The 18,387-nt window shown below is 35.6% G+C and overlaps 1 protein-coding gene across 2 annotated transcripts; it reads left to right on the forward strand.

Annotated features, from left to right (window-relative positions):
• Positions 1-205: 205 nt before the first annotated feature.
• On the forward strand, positions 206-17,450 carry SETD7 (SET domain containing 7, histone lysine methyltransferase). 2 transcript variants are annotated; one of them, XM_087724367.1, is made up of 8 exons: positions 206-424; positions 6,347-6,476; positions 7,465-7,666; positions 9,779-9,968; positions 11,274-11,355; positions 12,302-12,419; positions 14,038-14,195; positions 15,683-17,450. In XM_087724367.1, exons 1-8 carry the CDS (start codon positions 385-387, stop codon positions 15,861-15,863), a joined length of 1,101 nt encoding a protein of 366 aa, XP_087580493.1. In that variant the 5' UTR covers positions 206-384; the 3' UTR covers positions 15,864-17,450. The 2 variants fall into 2 exon arrangements, with proteins under 2 accessions (XP_087580493.1, XP_013926122.2); XM_014070647.2 differs by lacking the exon at positions 206-424 and adding an exon at positions 489-621.
• Positions 17,451-18,387: the final 937 nt, after the last annotated feature.

The following is an 18,387-nucleotide window of genomic DNA, read 5'->3' on the forward strand; positions in this document are numbered from 1 at the left end:
AGGGTTTGGGCAGGGAACAGAATAGTCGTCGCGCCGAAACAGGCCCCAACAAGCGCGCCGACCCTGGGAAAGCAACGCTGCCCGGCGGCATGGGGACTCAAGGGCAGCCGCGACCTCGGTTAGGAAGCTTCCGCTTTCGGGGCTGCGCGAGGAGCTGTCAGTCAGGGAAGAACCCCATCCCAGGGTGATGTCAGCGGATCAGCTGCTCTATAACAAAGCGGGGAGAAGCCAAGCGTGCGAATGGCCCTCGGCCAAAGCGCGTGAAGCGGGCGGCTCTCTTCGGGTTGGGCGAGGCGGGAGCGTCACCGGCTCCCAGGCACACCTACCCAAGGCAAGGCGCTGCGGCCGAGCAAGCGGACCGCTTTGCGCTCGGCGGGCTGAGCTATGGATAGTGACGAGGAGACGCTGGAAGAGACCGTCGAGGGTAATTGCGTGGCTTTGGGCCTAAAGCCAGGGAGGGAGGAGTTCAGGCCAGTCGCTCGCGGGCGCCGGGCTGGGGGAAGTTCGCCGCCCGAGGCGGGGACAAGCCTGAGGTGTTTTTCGGTCCCCAAGCTCTGCGCATCTCCACATGGCGAAAAGAGAAGAAGAGCTCCTCCTCCGCTGGGGATTGCGGGAGTAAATGTGGGTTCTTTCTTTACGCCTGGTAGCTTTCCGGGAGGGAGTAGGGTCCCCCCCCCATTGGAATGCGCTTAATGGGCAAAAAAACAAACAAAAAAAAAACCACCCCAACAACACCGAAAGTTTCCCTCCTCCTCCTGTGAAGTCGGGGTTTGAAAGTTGATTTGGGACGCGTAGCACAGCCTGGACTACACTTTGGGGGAAAGTCGCTTAGGCTGAAGAAGAACTTTCTCCTCTTCAGTAAACCTAAAAGGGGTCGCTGCTTGCGGAGTTACCGCAACCCTTTTGTCTTTCTTTTCCCGGGCAGAAGCGTGGCGTAGAGGCGAGGATAGAAATGTTTCTATGCGCTGAAAGCGTCCTTCGCAGTTAAACCTGAAATCTGCTCGCTGAAAGTTGCGCGGCAATCTGGCCCTTTCCGCTCCAGATTAATACGGTTGGCGGTTGTAAGACCAAAAGTGTCTTCGACTCTCCGACCGGTTTTAAAAATATATTGTTTGTGCCTTAGTTTCTCCCTGCACTGTCCTTAGCAGGCTCAGAATAATCGTGCTGTCAAAAATATTTTCAGGGACCATGAAGTCTGGCAGAAGTTTAACAGAATTTGAGACTTTCAACATTTTATTACAGTATTATTGTATATTCGTGTGGCTAAAATTGCAAATCTGTTGAGCTGCTTAAATTTCCTGCATTGTGGTGGTTTGAGGATGCAACATGGAAGTCCACACCCCACAAACTTTCTCCAGTAATTTTAATGTGCTTAACAGTAACAGAATTGGAAGGGATCTTGGACGTCATCTAGTCCAACCCCCTGCTCATGCAGAAGACCTATACTAGGGATTCGAATTGCCGACCTTTCTGATTGATAAGCTCAGCGTATTAGCCACTGAGCCATAGTTCTGATGAAAAATATTAAAATGTGTAGTATTTGGAGATGTTAAAGTGAAGATTTGGTCTTTAAAAGTTCCTAAACAGAGACATAAATTTTTAACCTAAATATTCAGGTTTTTTTTTAACTATTGCTCCTGGAAGTTTCTAGCAAGATTTTTTAGAATAGGCACATGTCAAATTGGTTAATTCTAATCTGCAGAATAATAATTACATTGCAATCCTGGCACCATATAATTTGGAAACAATAACTGTATTGTCAGTGGAAGATTCTACCTTTTGAACCAATATGCATTATGTGTAATTGCTGATTTAATGTTTATAGTGACTGCATTTAAAATCTGAAATGTATTTTAAGTATATTCATTAAATATGGAATTCTATTCCTAGTTGTATACAAATTAAGAGTTTACGAGTATTGTTGTCAACTGGATTTAGATCCACAGCAGTACTAAACATTTTTTTCTTTTGAGACAAGGAAAAGTCAAAACTAATTAAGTACAGTATTCTAATGTGGGGCTACACTTTAAAATCACTTGGGGTCATCTGGGCGTACTGTAATCTGTAACAGAATAAGGCACATAAATTGAAGAGAAAGAGAGACAAGCTAGAGGAAATATTTTACTAATACAAGGTAACTGAAAACTAAATGTGAGCTTTGATTCTCACTATGAATCATTAGGACACATCACTGTTTTACTGTATTCGATCATTTATAAACACGCCCTAGCTTACATTGGGCAAGTAATTATATGTGCTATAAATATAATTAGTAAGTGTATATTAATTTATAATGGAGTTATCAGTGATTTAATGAATTATGTCACCAGTCAAATCCATATAGTACAAATGTCACTAGTCATAAACATATTAGTATTGATACATCATTTAATCCCATCAGGAAAGACTATTTGCCAATCTTAAAATTAATGACAGCATAAATATGGCCTAAACATGTTTTAAAAGTTTGTAGAATTGTTTAAATCAACACCTTAAATGGAAGAAAAAAATTGTTAAGGTTATAGCCTGTTTTAGCCTGTTTTATTTTTGTAATCCTCCAGCAAGCAATGAAGGAATAAACATAGTGAGCAAACCCTATTTCTAGCCTTTTTGGATAAAATGACAGGTAACAAAAAACAAACACACCTGTGCGCAGAATATTTAGCTACACTCTGCAACTGAGCAGAGATACACCATACTAATGACTGCAGATACGTACTTCCTGCAAAACAAGGTATGCCTATGTGTCTGGGCATGTTCAACACTTGATGTGCACAAAGTATGTCTTGCAGGAGGAGGTTGCTACATGTACATCCCGAGGCTCTTTGGATTATCATAAATATTTTCAGAAAATGATAAATTATATTTCACATATGATACTTTTGTTGAGATGGCAACTTTCATTTAGTAAAACACTGATCTTCTTTTAATAATGTCATATATCAGGGGTTGAATTGATTGTTCGTCTGAAAAGGCCAGCATATCAGACTTGCTCCTGATAACAAGATATTGGCATTTCTCCATTGAATTTTATGATAAAATATATTTACATACAAAGCAAAACCTGTTTTATTTATTTTGCTAATCTCCTTAATCATGTCACACTGTTAAACCGAGCGATACAATTTAATCAATGCAAAATATCCAAAGCACACTTTTTAGTCAGAGTAGGTTTGCAAAGGTTTTAAGAATTTAGGTTTGATGCAATTGGTTTATCATGTTAACATGAGGTGTATAAAGGCAGTAGCATATGTAACTATGACAGGTTTTAATTTTTTGTACCATTTCATAGCTAAGAAGACATTTTTTTTGAGAATGGATGCAACTGAGTGCATATTATTATTTCTTTGAGAAGCAGTCTTGTTAGAGATAAAATAGCATTTGGGAACTTTCTTTTTTCCTTTAAAATGAAATATCAGACTCACAATGTTAGGTTATATGAATTATCCATTTTTACATAAACATTAATAGAATTTCACGTTTCTTTCAAGAATTCTTCAGCAATTCTGATGTGTTAGGTCATTTTTTTTCTTTAGGTTGGTTGGATGATCAAATCTTTGTAGTAGAATATGATTGTAATTACCAGTGTGACTTGACTTCTTTGAGTGGCCAGGAGTGTACACCTGGTTAACTGGCTTTGAAAGAGGTAGTAATGACCCTTTCTTGAAAAGGTCATCTCTTGGTCCAGCAATTCTGGACAGCTTTTAATCCACCCCTTTTAGGTAAGGTGGTAGTAAGAATCACACCTGAATGAAGTCAGTTATAATAGAGGAAGAGTGTTAAGCCTATAATAGTTCCAGTGCTGATTACCACAATGCTAGTCTTTCCCCCAAATTATTTAACGTCTATATAAAACACTGGGCAAGATTATCAATTGGTTTGAGGTTAAGTATCATTGGTATGCTAATGATGTTGAACTATATCTTTGACCAAGTCAAAGATGCTGTAAAGGTATTAAATAGGTGTTAGGAATGTATGAAGAAAGAGTTCTGATTAAAGCCTAGTAGAGCTATTGTTCATCCATAAAAATCTTCCACCTTCCTGAAACCTTAGTTTCAGCTGTGCCTGAGTCCAGCTGGACTAGAATGGTCTTTTCCCATCAGCTAATATGCCAATTGTAACCTTACTTGGACTCAGGCAAAATAATGATTCATGACTCTATTACAATGGACTAATGGAATATATTCTACTTTAAGGGTAATGTAGAAGTACTGCTGATACAGAGAGCAGGAACCCAGGCTGTTGTGAATAGATCCCAACATTGCAAAATAAAAGTTGTTTTATAGTTGATACCCTGATTTGTAAGAGTCATTTGGGCCCAATTCAAAATGCTGACTATTTACCTATGAAACCCTACAGAAGTGCTGGGTTACTTTAGCAACTACATTGTCCAAAATTATTTTGCCCATCCTGGCTGACAGTAGCCTGTTTAAGATCCTGCCACCCAGGTGAGGTCTGGAGATAGGCTTAAGTAGTGGCTCTAATTCTGTTGAATATTCTCAGCATTTCTGAGACTTCTTAAAATCTTCCACTTTAAATAGGCCTTTGAGGATGTTGATAAATGGAAGAAGGGTGGTCATCTTATTTTTTATTAATTTGTGCTTACATGAAATTCTTGTACTTAAAACAACAAAAGCAAATTATAGTAACACGTCTGTGGTTTTTAACACATTTCCCTATAACAGGAGATCTTGGATGATGGGGTCACTTGTCTCAGGGTCACTTTATCCCAGATAAAAATGTTATATGGAAAATGATATATTTGAAAATCCCATTCACCAATTTTCACAGTGCTACAAACATAGAAATCTGTTACTCAAGTATAAAATATGCTGAAATGAGACTGTTTACATATTAGTATTGTTATTAGAAGAGATGAGATAATAAAGATCCCGGATTGTTTTGTTCACCTTCTGTGCTACTTATTTCATTTGTACAATCTCTACATTTATTCCTACTGAAAGAACTTTCCAGTGTCTCTAGCCTCCTTGTTCTAATCTAATCAATCCAAGTATTACCAGTGTTTCTACATCTCTCTCAACTTTGAAAGTTTAGCAAAATGTGATCATCCTTTGAATGTGTTTGTCAGTTCACATGTTGATTCCAAGGAAGTGAAACTATAAGATCAATAGTTCATTGTCAACCTCTATAGAGATGCTGTGGAACAAATGACAACTATAGTTAGCAATGCAATCTGATACAATTACAAGTCAGCTTTGTCTGAAAACTGACAGTAATAAAATCTATGTTTTCTTGGGCAGCTGATGCAGTTTGCATTCTTACAGATAATGAGGTAAGTGGCAGTATTTGCAATATGCATTTTTAAAAACCAGTTTGTTTGTTCTGAGTCAAAATTATGAGAACAAATATTTCAATAGATTAAATATTATTATGTCAAGAAATAAAATGTTGGAAACAATATAGCCTAAGAATTGTTGCAAGTGCATAACAAGATACAGTAAAAGATACATTTGAATCAAAACACATTACTTGTATATCTAAAAATGTCCAGTTGTTTCGACTGAGTCCATATTTCTGTCTTTGCATGTCTAGATCTGTAGAGAATGGAGTAAAATAAAAAATATGTCTCCATAAAATTTGGAACAATATGCATTAAAGTTGCTGCAACATTCCTGCTATCAAAATGATGTCCTGTATAAATTTGGGATATGATGGAATAAACTATGAGTAGTGTTGAATCATCTGATATGGTCATATTTATCTAGCTCACTGAGTCATGCTTCAAAATGTTTTCACTTGTCTACTTCATATATAAAAAATGTGCAGGTTTGTCTATGGAATACAGACTCTGGGAACATGCAGATATAAAATAGCAAAAATTTGAATATTCATCACCTATGACTTATTGGGGATGTGTCTTAAGTTATTTTATTTGCTTGGCACAAAGGTCATTTTACATCACTGAAATGGGTCAGTAGCATTTGTCTGACAGCTACAGTATGTTTGCATAGTTGATTCGTTCTTACATCTCTACATGCACAGATTCCCTTAATGGAATGTAATCTCTCCCATAATATACCAGTTTTGTAGAATGCTGGTCATTTGGCCCTTATAGTGTTCTTTCATTCTTCACTCAGAACATATATATCAGGCTCTGAAAGAGGAGAGAAATATATTTATCAGTGTCTTAAATAATAATTTAAGTGCATAAATACTACATTTGTACTAAATTTATAAATACTCAAGTGGTTCAAGGGCAATGTGTTAGAGGAATTTGAGTTAGTTTGTATGGCTGGATAAAATCAGCATCCAATGCTGTTTCTTGTAAGAACAGATTGCTTGTGTGAGTCTCACCAGTTTTCAAATTTTTTTTTTATTTTTTTAGGAACACTTGATGATGATGGTATGCCCCATGGGTTTTGTATAGTCACATATTCTTCCACAGACAGATTTGAAGGGAACTTTGTGCATGGAGAAAAGAATGGTCATGGAAAATTCTTCTTCTTTGATGGAAGGTAGATGTCACAATGTCTATGAGTTCTTTCACTGAACATGTTACAAACTCCATTGATTTTATACTTTTCTTTATTTGTTTGTTTGTTTGAAGATTTTTTTTAAATGGTAGGAAAATACTTTATAATGGTGGGATGATAAAGTAAAGTAACAAATTACTTGTGCTGTAGAACCTATGATTGACTCTGCATTCGTTGACTTCTTTTCTATATTATATGGAACAAAAATAAATATTCTTAGCAAAACTAAGTAAGTTATAAATAGTAGACATGTTCTTGGTTTTCTCTAAGTTCTTTAGTTCATGTTCTTTTCTGTGAAGTCATTTCAGTGCCTCATTTCACTCATTTCACTCATTTCAGTGTGTATATGATTTGAAGCCTCAAATGTTGTCTCTTTAAGCTCATTGACCCAAAGTGCTGAAAATAAAACTAGGACTCTGTCACTTTCCCCTTTGCCACAACTTTACAATAATTTCCTGATTCCTTTAAATGAAAAAGAACAATAATATATCATAAGGTTAGAATGCATAGGAAATATTACAAAGTATCAGTCTTCACTATATAAAGTTTATCAGAAAAACAAGGCAGATTATTAAAAACCTCCTTTAAATAAACTAAAGCTGTGATTTACATAATAAAATAATAGAAATAAATTGATCATAATAAAATCTTGGAAATGAACAGTCTGTCGGATAGGACAGGTCTTCAAATTATATTGAGAGAAAGCCAAAGAAGAAAGAAGAAACTCTAAAGGAGTAATATTGCAGAACGATGGTGTAAGCATTAAGTAGTTCGTCTTTCTTGAGATCATTCGCTTTGTTACCCATCTCAAGTACAAATAGCAAATAGGTCTTTAAAGGACATATTAAGAACATCTATTTAAAATAATGATTTATCTTTATGTAAACAAATTAGGAAGAGTCTTAATTTTTTTCTCTGTAAATGAGATAAAACAACAGTCGTTTCTACACTATTCTTTTTTCTTTGCTAGCACTCTAGAAGGCTTTTATGTTGATGATGGTTTACATGGCCAGGGAAAATACACCTATGAGGATGGAGGCACACTTCATGGCACTTACATTGATGGTGAACTGAATGGGCCAGCTCAGGAATATGATGCTGATGGACGATTGGTCTTCAAAGGACAATACAAAGATAATATCCGGCATGGATTTTGTTGGATTTACTATTCAGTAAGTTGGCTTTTTTTCTCATGTATTTCATCATGTAACACTAACAGTTATACAAAGAATCTGCAGGGATCAAGGGAGAGCTTCACATCAATACAATGCAGGCTTCATCTCTTTTGTGATGTGATGTAAAAAGCAATACAAAAGTGGCAGAAATTGTTACCCAGCAATACAGTACTGTTTTCATTATTTTGTTCACTTCTTCGCAACTAAATGGAGATTGGTTGTTACAGTTTTGGATGCAAATTAGTATCTTATTTTATTACAGTTGTGTATTGCCAAATCTGGAGACACTAATGGAAGTTTACAACAAGGATAATATGAAAAATATAAATTATACAAGTATACATGTATACAACAAGTATATAACTAAAACAAAAAAGTAAAAGAATAAGAAAAATAAATGAACAAAGTTGAATATAGTTGTTCATAGCAATACCAAATGCAAATGCAGAAAAGTTCCACCTTAGCAGCTTTATAGTGTGATTCCAGAGTTATATTGCAAGTAACACAGCATAAACTTTCTGTCATGTATAAATTTTCTGCATGTGAACAAATGCATGAACTATCATGTCTCTTGGATAAAGGTATACATTCCTGTATACATTCCTCCATCAGTAACAAAATATTCTCAATTATGTAACTTGAAGAACAAAGCATGCTATTGGATCCCTATACATTTTTCCTGTCTTCCCCCAAAACAGGTTTGAAGACAGTGTTAAGATATGGAAGAAGACTGAATAATAGCCCTTTGCACTCAGTTCTGAATTGTCCCTAGAAAAGGAAGACAAGAAAATATCTTGCTTTGCAGCCATAACTAGCAAAAAAACCACCCCATATTATAAAGCATTTTATGTGCAATATTCTTCACTATGACACCCTTTATGGCTACTGGGACTATAATTCCTAGATTTACTTGTCAATACAGAAGTAGCAGTTGCATGATATCTGAAGATTGTCAAGTTGGAAAAAGCTGAATGAAAGTTTGGCAAAATTAATGAACTCAAATGCAGCATAATCCTTTCTCCAAGTTATGCTTAGCTGAGAAGCACAGGATGAAGCACATAACATTTCTGCTTATGGAAAGAACTTTCTGTCATCTGAAAGTTGACAGAAGTGTTTTTTAAATGTTTTATTTAAACATTTTAAAATTATGAGATATCAAAACTTTCTTTTGGTAACCTAATAAACCGACCAGCAGAATTGTTCTGTTGGTTAAGATATATACTAAGTGGAAAATAGAGAAACATAGAGAAAAATGTAAGGGAGAAGAACTGAACTACATTGCATTCAAATGAGAAAAAAGCCAATAAAAGCTGGTCCTGGAGTTACACCTGTTCTAATTGACAGCATATGAAATCCAATGAGAGCAAAAATGTAGTTCTTTGTATCCTAACCCATCCTTTCGGGCATAATTCCCTTAAGTTTGGATGCAGCATATTTTCCAAACTTAGTGGTGGCTTAGCTCTTAGAATCTTTTAAGGTTTGGAAGCAGAACAGAGTAAAACTAGTTATTTTTATATTTTATGCATGTAATTTATTTTGTAAATGGAATTCTTTCAAATAATTTTCAACTAGAGCTAGACAGTTTGAGAATCCTTTGTGAGACGGTTTTCTTTTTCCTTAGGTTCTACTTTTTAAATTTTAAATGTATATGCTTTTAAATGTATATGCTGCCTTCATCTTTACAGACCCAGCATTTTACATTACCGTAATAGGACTGAAATGGTGAGTGCAGAGGTACAAAAGCCAGAATAAATGAAAGAACAGAAAATGAAAGAATAAAGTTCTAACTGGCACTTTTATTATCCAGATGAGAGTTTTTCACACTTTGTTCCCTGGAACTCTAAGGTTCTGTGAGAGATTAAGGACACTTTAAAAAAAAACCATTCAAACAAAGCCAGTTGCCTAACCCCAGAGTTTTGCCTTTTGATCAGGGTACTGGAGATTTAATTTAGGAAATTTAATTTTAGCTTTGGGTTGAAAAAGCTTGAGAACCACTCATCTCAATATTGAGACTAAGTTTTTGATTAATAGTAATCTTCATTACATTTAAAAACAGCATGCAATATTTCCCCTTAATTTTTGGAAACAGTTTTATTGCTTCTTTTTCAGGATGGTGGGTATCTGGTTGGAGAAGTTAATGAAGAAGGAGAGATGACTGGAGAAAAGCTAGCCTATGTATACCCTGATGGGAAGATGGCATATTATGGGCACTTCATAGATGGTGAAATGATAGAAGCAAGATTGGCAAACGTTATACTGGCAGAGGAAGAAAAACTACAATTTGATGTTATACCAGGCAGTAAGTTGTCACTCATGTATTATATCTCATAATATGTGAATGTCTAGGTCCTCTTAAAGATTTGACCACTTTATTAAAGTATTGTACTTACATACATTGCCTTTAGGGCCAAATTCTTCCAATATCTAATTCTATGTCTTTTACCAAGTAATTTAGTGGTGTGAACTTATATCTGACATTAAAAATTAGGTTGACTTTTTATATTTTGAATGTAGATCCCCATTTACAACAGCTGAATATATAAAGGAAAGAAGGGACTCTCAGAATCATATATAATTACTGTTCCTAAGTGTTTCTTTTTTAGTCAAGCTGAGGAATTTAATTTTACATGGACAGCAGACAAAATAAATATAAATATTGTAATCTATACTGTCATTTCAGATCAAGAAATACAGCAGTATTTGTCAATACTTTCTGACTTCCGGTTACTCTTCTAAACATTCTCTATTTTCTGGGGTCTCCCAAGGACAGTATCAGCTTCCTGTCTAATAGACTCATTTCTTGAGTCCTTTCTGAGAATACTGCTTTTGAATTACAGATTATAAACTCGTTTGCTCCAGTTGTGTGTATCTAGGGCATAGTAGCTGGAAGGAAGAGAAAATGATGAAAAAAAAGAGAAAAATCTTGTGCTTTTCGGGGCAGGTGAATATTGCTACTATCATGGGGTTATTTTGTCAGTTTATGCCTTATCTAAAGCTATTTGGTGTTCTTTCAAGGAGCATTTATATAAAGCTAAAATAGTGAGATGGTAGCATATACATTTAATAAATAAAAACATGAAGAAATGTATTTTTTTTAAAAAAGAAAGGTGTGTTATGGTGGCCCCTGTTAATTTTTTTGAAACAAAATTTAAATTATAATGTATACTTTGAAAGCAGGATATATTGCAACTCTATAAATTGATGGTATTCAGGAACAAATCCATTTTTAGAACTTGGTTACCAAGGAAAATATTTCCTAATAGATTTTAGACACCTAATGTTTTTAGCCATTTGATGTGCAGTTTTTAAGAGGTATGCAAAATTACTGGTTAAGATTAAGGAACACTAAAAAAGTGATCTATTTGTATACCTAATGTATGCAAATAGACCTAATTCAGAAATGATTTAGTTAGTCAAGAAGCATTATTTTTGGGTGAAACTAAACTCCTATAGAATTACGTACAGTTGGAAAGAACATTGAAAATATATATGCAAAATTCTATATTAATTTATCCTAAAATAGTGGTATTTTTTAAAAAAAAATGTGTAACATACATAGTACATTTTTATCCTATATAATGTTTTCTGTATTGATTTTTTATAGGCCCAGTTTACTGTTTTGATAAATCTACTTCGTCCTGCATTTCTACAAGTCCACTTCTTCCTGACCCTTATGAATCAGAGAGGTAGAATGTTTTATTATAGCTTTGTCTTTCCTTCAAATATTTGCAAATAATATTTCACTGGATTACACACATGAGTATACTATCCATTTACTTCCTTTCCATTCCCAAATATTAATCTTTTATGAGAATATAGAGATTTTCACATTTGACATCAATCGTGATTTTTTTTCAAACTGTGCATTGAGCCACACTAGGGTATCGCAGTGAATTCACAATGGTGCCGTGGAATCATAAACTCCTAGATTGAAGTAGTTCACAGTTTTGCATAGGAGTACCTATGCATGAAAAAATTTCCAAGATACTCAGGATGTTGTAAACTGAGAAACTGATCCGGCCCGCCAAGTGCTTAGATCTGGCACGCAGTACCACTCTGGGAACAGTGAAGGACCATCCTGTTGTGCCTCTGCCAATGAAAACAGAGCTCAGGAGGACCACGCACAGACCTTGCAAAGTCCATTTTTCCTGGCAGAGTGTTGCAGGAGGCTGTTACAGCTGAAAACTGAGCTCAGAAGCCAGTTTTTTCTGGCAGAGCACTCAGGCGACCATAAGAGCCCCCGACATGAGTGATGGAGCTGGCCATGCCCATCCTGGCCATGTCAACCTGGATCCCTGAGGTCAAACACACCCCTGATGCGGCCCTAAATAAAATTGAGTTTGACACTCCTGCATTTTTAATTATCCACAGATATCCAGAACTAAGGATAATATGGAATGTGTAATTTTATTTTTAAAAAAAACATGTAAGTGATATGAACTACTAGCTTATTCCCTTAAAAGTTCTTTAAACTATTTGTTTCTTTTGATATATTCCAAAAATAACACTTAGCAATATGAGCTTCACTTCTAGATTCTCATGTAGGCTCAAATAAGATCTGTCCTAGTAACCTTACTGCACATGCATGAAGTTGTAGATCAGATACTATTTTTATTCATTGCTTTAATTTAGGATCTTTGTAGATGCATCTCTTATTTCCAATGCTGGAGAAGGTTTATTTACTAAAATATCTGCTGAAGCTGGCACAGTTTTATCTTTTTACAATGGTATACGAATTACACATCAAGAGGTAAAGTACAAAGAAACATTTTCATTGCTTCTATAACAACTTCCACGTTGCTTATAAGTATTTCAATAGTATTTTCATGGTAACAACATTTCATTAAATAGAAAGATGGGATGTATGTTTATGCCATTTGTACTAATAACTTTTGTGCTAATTCACACCTGTTATTTCAGATGTATAAAGCAGCAGCCCCCAACCTTTTGGGCACGAGGGACCGGTTGCGTGGAGAGACATTTTTCTGCGAACCGGAAGGGGTGTGGTTTCGCATGCTGCCTAAATGGGGCTTTGCTTGTTTGCGCGGCCCAGTTTCTGGCATGATCGGGAGTCCTCAACCGGGGGTTGAGGACCCCTGGTATAAAGATATCCTAGTAGCAATATAGGTGGTCCTTGATTTATGACCACAATTGACCCCAAAATTTATGTTGCTAAGTAATAAATTTGTAAAGTGAGTTTTGTCCCATTTTACAACTTTTCATGTCGTATTTCTTAACTGAATCAACACAGTTGTTAAATTAGTAACATAGTTAAGTGAATCTGATTTCCCCATTGACTTAGCTTGTCAGAAGGTTGCAAAAGATGATCACATTAGCCACAACACTGCAACTGTCATAAATGTGAGTCAGTTGTCAAGCAGTCGAATGTAAAATATGTGACCGTGGGGATGATGCAATACTCATAAGCCTGAAAAATGGTCATAGGTCACTTTTTTCAGTGCCTTTTTAACTTTGAACCGGCACTAAATGAACTGTTGTAAGTCGAGGACTACCTGTACAGCATTTATTCTTGGCAATAATAAATGCCATCTCCTCCTTTTTTTCATGATATGATTTTGTTAAATACTAAGAATAAATTTGAATGTTCTCTAGTGACAAAAAAATTACACTAGCCTACTTTTTGAGAGAGAAAGAGAGAGAAAGATTGAGTCAACACTGAGTTGAGGACACACACACACACATGCACACACAAAAAGTCTGCTTTTGTGTAAAATTAATGAAAAGGAGAAATGTGAAAAATAAGTCTGCAGGTACAAAAATTTTCATGAATAGTTATATTGGAGTGAAATACCCTCCCCCCCTCTAAACTCTGACCTTATGTGGCAGATTTGCCAAACAGTTTATATATCTGTGTCAGCGTTTCAAATATCATGCAGAATTAAATCAGAGACCAAGGCAAAACTATTTAATAAGACAGACATGTTGGCATCATGCTATGGAATCCCAATACTGAAAATGACATCAGAATTCCACCCAGTTAAAAGTTCATGATCTTGTCCCCACACCCACAATCCATCACATGGTCCAATCATCTTCTTCCATGCTGGCATCCACAACCAGCTGCTTCCGGTCATTGTACTGGTGCGAAGACAAAGGATGACCTTGGCTTCTAGTAAAGAATGAAAACAATACATTCCACAATCTCATTCCTGTCTATTCCCCCCCTCCCATCAACTATACTAAATAAACAGCATAATGAAATAAGAGAAAGCGTGGCAGGCCAAAATTCTAAAAGGAATATAATTGCAGGCCTGACAATCTGGTTCTTTCAAGCTCAAAAAAATGCATGTGAGTTTTGACTTGATAAAAATAAATATTTGTCATAGCAGTATTGCTTTCAATTCCAGGTGGACAGCAGGGACTGGTCTTTGAACGGGAATACGATATCCCTTGATGATGAAACTGTCATAGATGTGCCAGAACCTTACAGCCATGTAACCAAATACTGTGCCTCTTTGGGGCACAAGGCAAACCACTCATTCACCCCAAATTCTGTTTATGACTCGTAAGTATTTAATTTCTGCTCATGTCTTGAAGTGTCACGATTCTACACAATGATGCACTGATTTTGTGATTGTGTGTGTTTGTAAAGACAAACACTAAATCATATACATGACAAATTGCCTTAATTAAAAATGGAACTAAGGAAAACATTTCTGGAAAAAAGTGCCAGCTTGATAGAACAGACACCTTTAAATGAAACACAAGCATTAATTTTGGCCCACTATGTGTAACTTCATTAGTTTTACATATTCTGTATAAAACTATATAAAACATTATGGGTAGCCTAATATTGCAGATGTGTTGTTATATAGCATGACACACCAAGAAATTTATGGTAGACTCAAAGTAAGTGAGTTACTTATACCTATGGGAATTTGCTACTTTTGCAGCATCTGAATCAAAGTTTCCATTGGAATGTGGTAGACTTTTAAAACTGTTGTAGTTAGCCATAGTAACCTTCTTTGAAATAAAACCAAAAAATCAGTGCTAAAGTAAGTCCTTATTTTTATTGAATTTATTTATGTATTTATTTGTATCTCACCTTTATTATTTTTACAAATAACTCAAAATGGCGAACATATCCAACACGCCTTTCTCCTGTTTTTTCCACAATAAGGTTTAGTATTATTTTTGTGGGTAAGAATAAAAAGTAAATGTAATATTGTAGTGATTATTCTTTAAAAAAAACTTTTATTGTTAAAAAAGAAAATGTTGGACATGGTGAGACTGTCTTGGTGATCACTCCGCCATATAAAGTATAACACATGTCTCTTGTGTATTCAATACACATTACTACTTACTGATTATATATACATACTTAACCTCTTCTACACAATTGCAATTACAGTTACAGTTACAAAATATACTACCTATATTGCCTCTTGTTTCAATCTATACATCCTTGTGCTTATTCGTTCCGACTTCCCTTCCTTAAATCCATCCACTAATAAAATCTATCCCAAATCTCATACTCTGTCTCTCCTTTATTTTTCAGTTCTAACTTCAGTCTATCACATTCTGCACAATCAAATATTTTCTTTGTTATTTCCCTTTCTTTAGGTATGTTTCCACTCTTCCATTGCTGGGCATAAACTATTCTCTCAGCTGTTATGATATGTAGTGTTAAATATGTTAACCCTTTGATTACATCCTCTTTGATAATTCCTAATAGGAAAATTTCTGGTTTGAGTTCCAATCTCTGTCCAGTCATTTCTTCCAACCACCTTCATATCCTTTGCCAATATGCTTTGGCTTTCCTATATGACCACCACATGTGGTAGTAGGTGCCCAGTGTTTGATCACATTTCCAGCATTTAGGTCATAACTTTTTATACATTTTGGCTAGCCTGGCTGGAGGTAGGTGCCACCTATAGAACATTTTATATAGGTTCTCTTTGTACAATGTGGTCAAAATTAGTAGTAATTATTGTTAATAGCTCACAGTTTTCATATTTTTTTCCTGAATCCATATGCCTGTTTATTTTGTAGATTTGTTCACCCTCGCTTTGGACTGATTAAATGTATTCGAACCATTCAAGCAGTGGAGAAGGATGAAGAACTAACAGTTGCTTATGGCTACGATCACAGTTCCTCTGGACAAAATGGGCCAGAAGCACCAGAGTGGTATCTGGCAGAACTAAGAGCCTTCCAAGCTTCCCTGAAAAAATGAACATGCAAGCAGTTTTCCTATTCAATACATTGAATCTATGCACTATCTTTGATGATGGAAATGGAACAGCCAGTGGTTGACCATGTTGTGATTCTTCAATACTTTCCCCTACATTAGAAAGAGTGGGAGCCTTTTTTGTTCTTGTTCCTTGCAGACTAATGTGTTTCAGCCACTCCCTTAGAATAATCTTTACATTTTGGCTAATAGTGCAAAATGAATTATTTAATATGCTACATAAGGAAGTGTGGCCTTTTTTTTTGACAACTAGTTTGCTTCAGCAGCTGTCAAAATATAGAAAGAGAGCATTTTCAAAACCAAGGTTTTATCTGTACTGTGGTTTCTCTCATTCTGAGCAACTACATTTTGTATTTGCCATATTGTGATGATGATTATAGAATTGTGCTAAATTTAGTATTCTAAAAAAGCAGTATAATTTCAGAAGACTGCTTTAGGGCATTTTCTGTTTTGGTGCACAAGAGACTTCTCTTTACATTATCTTCTTAAAGTCAGCACAAAAAATTAAACTTACAGTGTCAAGGTCAGTAAAATGAGGACCCAGATTGTTGGGGGCAATATGCTGACTGTATAAACCACCTAGAGAGGGCTGTAAAGCATTGTGAAGTGGCATTCTGAAGTGCTATTGCTACATGTCAGGTTTTTTAGGCTCTTGAGGATAAGTGCCTGGAAGACCAGAGCTGCTATAACTTTAATCGTGATAATTACATTTGAGTGACTTCTACTTGTGCATATGAGCATTTTCTGCTGCTTGTTTTTGGTTTCTTACACTGGAGAGCATAATGTCAGTTATATAGAACAGTGTTTCTCAACTTTGATGACTTTAAGTCCATCAGGACTTAAAGTCACCAAGGTTGAGAAACACTGATATAGAACAAATGAATCAAGGACATACCAAGAAATTTATTGTTTGCTACATTTTTCTTTTTCTTTCCTTTAATTGGTAACTTACAAAATCCTGGAAGCTACCAATACTTATCAAAGGCTTCTGTAGAGCTAGGAAAGAAGTAAAAAAATCCTACATTGCAAACCTTCAAAAAACAAACAAACTGCAGAGTAATTCAGAGAGTTACATGGAAAACTCAACATTTTTACTATGAAGCAAATTATACTTGAGACTCTCAAACAGTTTTACGGGAATTATGAAAGCACATTTTACTAATCCTAGCTAACATTTAATTAAAAAAAGGAAACTTTCAGGGCCCTGTAGCCAGTTCCTGGCATTTCTTAAACAGATTTTCAAATATGTGCAATATATGTTTACAGAGTATTTGCTCTGTATTATAAGTTGAAATGTCTATTTGCAATGTGCCTATTTATTTAAAAATAAATAACCACTGAACTCAGTGGGACTTTCTTCAAATGTAGAAGATTGCATTGCTAGTTTCTTATGCAGAAAAAGGATTCTGAATATGATCTTTATCAACAGGCTGATGAGTCTGTTGCTGAAACTCTGATTAGTTTATTTCACTATTTTAAATATGTAATACTGTAGTCCCGGATTACAGTCTTTATACCATGCATATTTTAATTTTAATTGTAGGCAACAAAGCTAGAACCTTACATGTTGCAGCCTCAAACTAGAATACTGCATAGAGTAGAAGGCATATAGAAACAGGTCATTTAAAATGTCAAGAAAAAGTATTTTAAACATTTTATTTACCAAGGAAAAATCTGCAATGCCTGTATTTAAGCAGAGAGAAAAACATGGGCCATAAGATCTGGGATGGCGATAGAAATAGATTTGTTATTAGATTTAGGCAGCATTTCTTCCTTTGTCCTACATACCATTATATGGATGAGGTGGCATCACCCCAAAGAAACCCATTATACACTCTGGGGGTCTTTCTGGACCCTTGACTCCTGCCTGTGGCAGCTGTGACTAGGAGGCCTTTGTACACTTTGGGTGCTGACAGTCACTAATGCCCTTGGGCCCTCCTATCTGGATTATTGCAAGGTACTCTACATGGGACTTTCCTTGAGAAAGCTTCAACTGGTGGAGAATCCAGGTGCACAAGTAGTAAACTGTATTGGAAATTTGACACATATAACACCATTGCTTTGTGAATTGTGCTAGTTGCCAGTATGTTTCCAGATGCAATTCAAGACAGCTAAATTTAGAGTTTATTATTAAGAATTCAGTCCTTTATATGATTATTTAAGGGAAGCTTTACTAACAATTCTTTTTACAAAACTGCATTTGATTTCTATGTCAAGAGAATAATTGACATTTTAAATGGACATTGATAACATGACCCTGAGATCCATAGAGTCCAGTCTGCTGCTAAGTCTTCTTTATTTTCTATAGCATTGTTTCATATCCTAAAAGCAATCTTACAGTACTGATGAAGCCAAGCAAGTAACCCAGAAAGTGCATGGCCAACATTTGCCACCAGTACACTATTTAAAATCAGCACAAGATAGCTGTTGTTGTGGATTGTTGACAAATATAGTTACAGTCCATGAATTGAGAAATATTTGGAAACTTATTCATTGGAACTAATATGAT

Source organism: Thamnophis sirtalis, unplaced genomic scaffold (genome assembly GCF_051295495.1).
Source record: "Thamnophis sirtalis isolate CommonGarterSnake01/CBP01778 unplaced genomic scaffold, rThaSir2_p1.2 scaffold_10, whole genome shotgun sequence".
In the NCBI taxonomy this organism is placed as follows: Eukaryota; Metazoa; Chordata; class Lepidosauria; order Squamata; family Natricidae; genus Thamnophis; species Thamnophis sirtalis.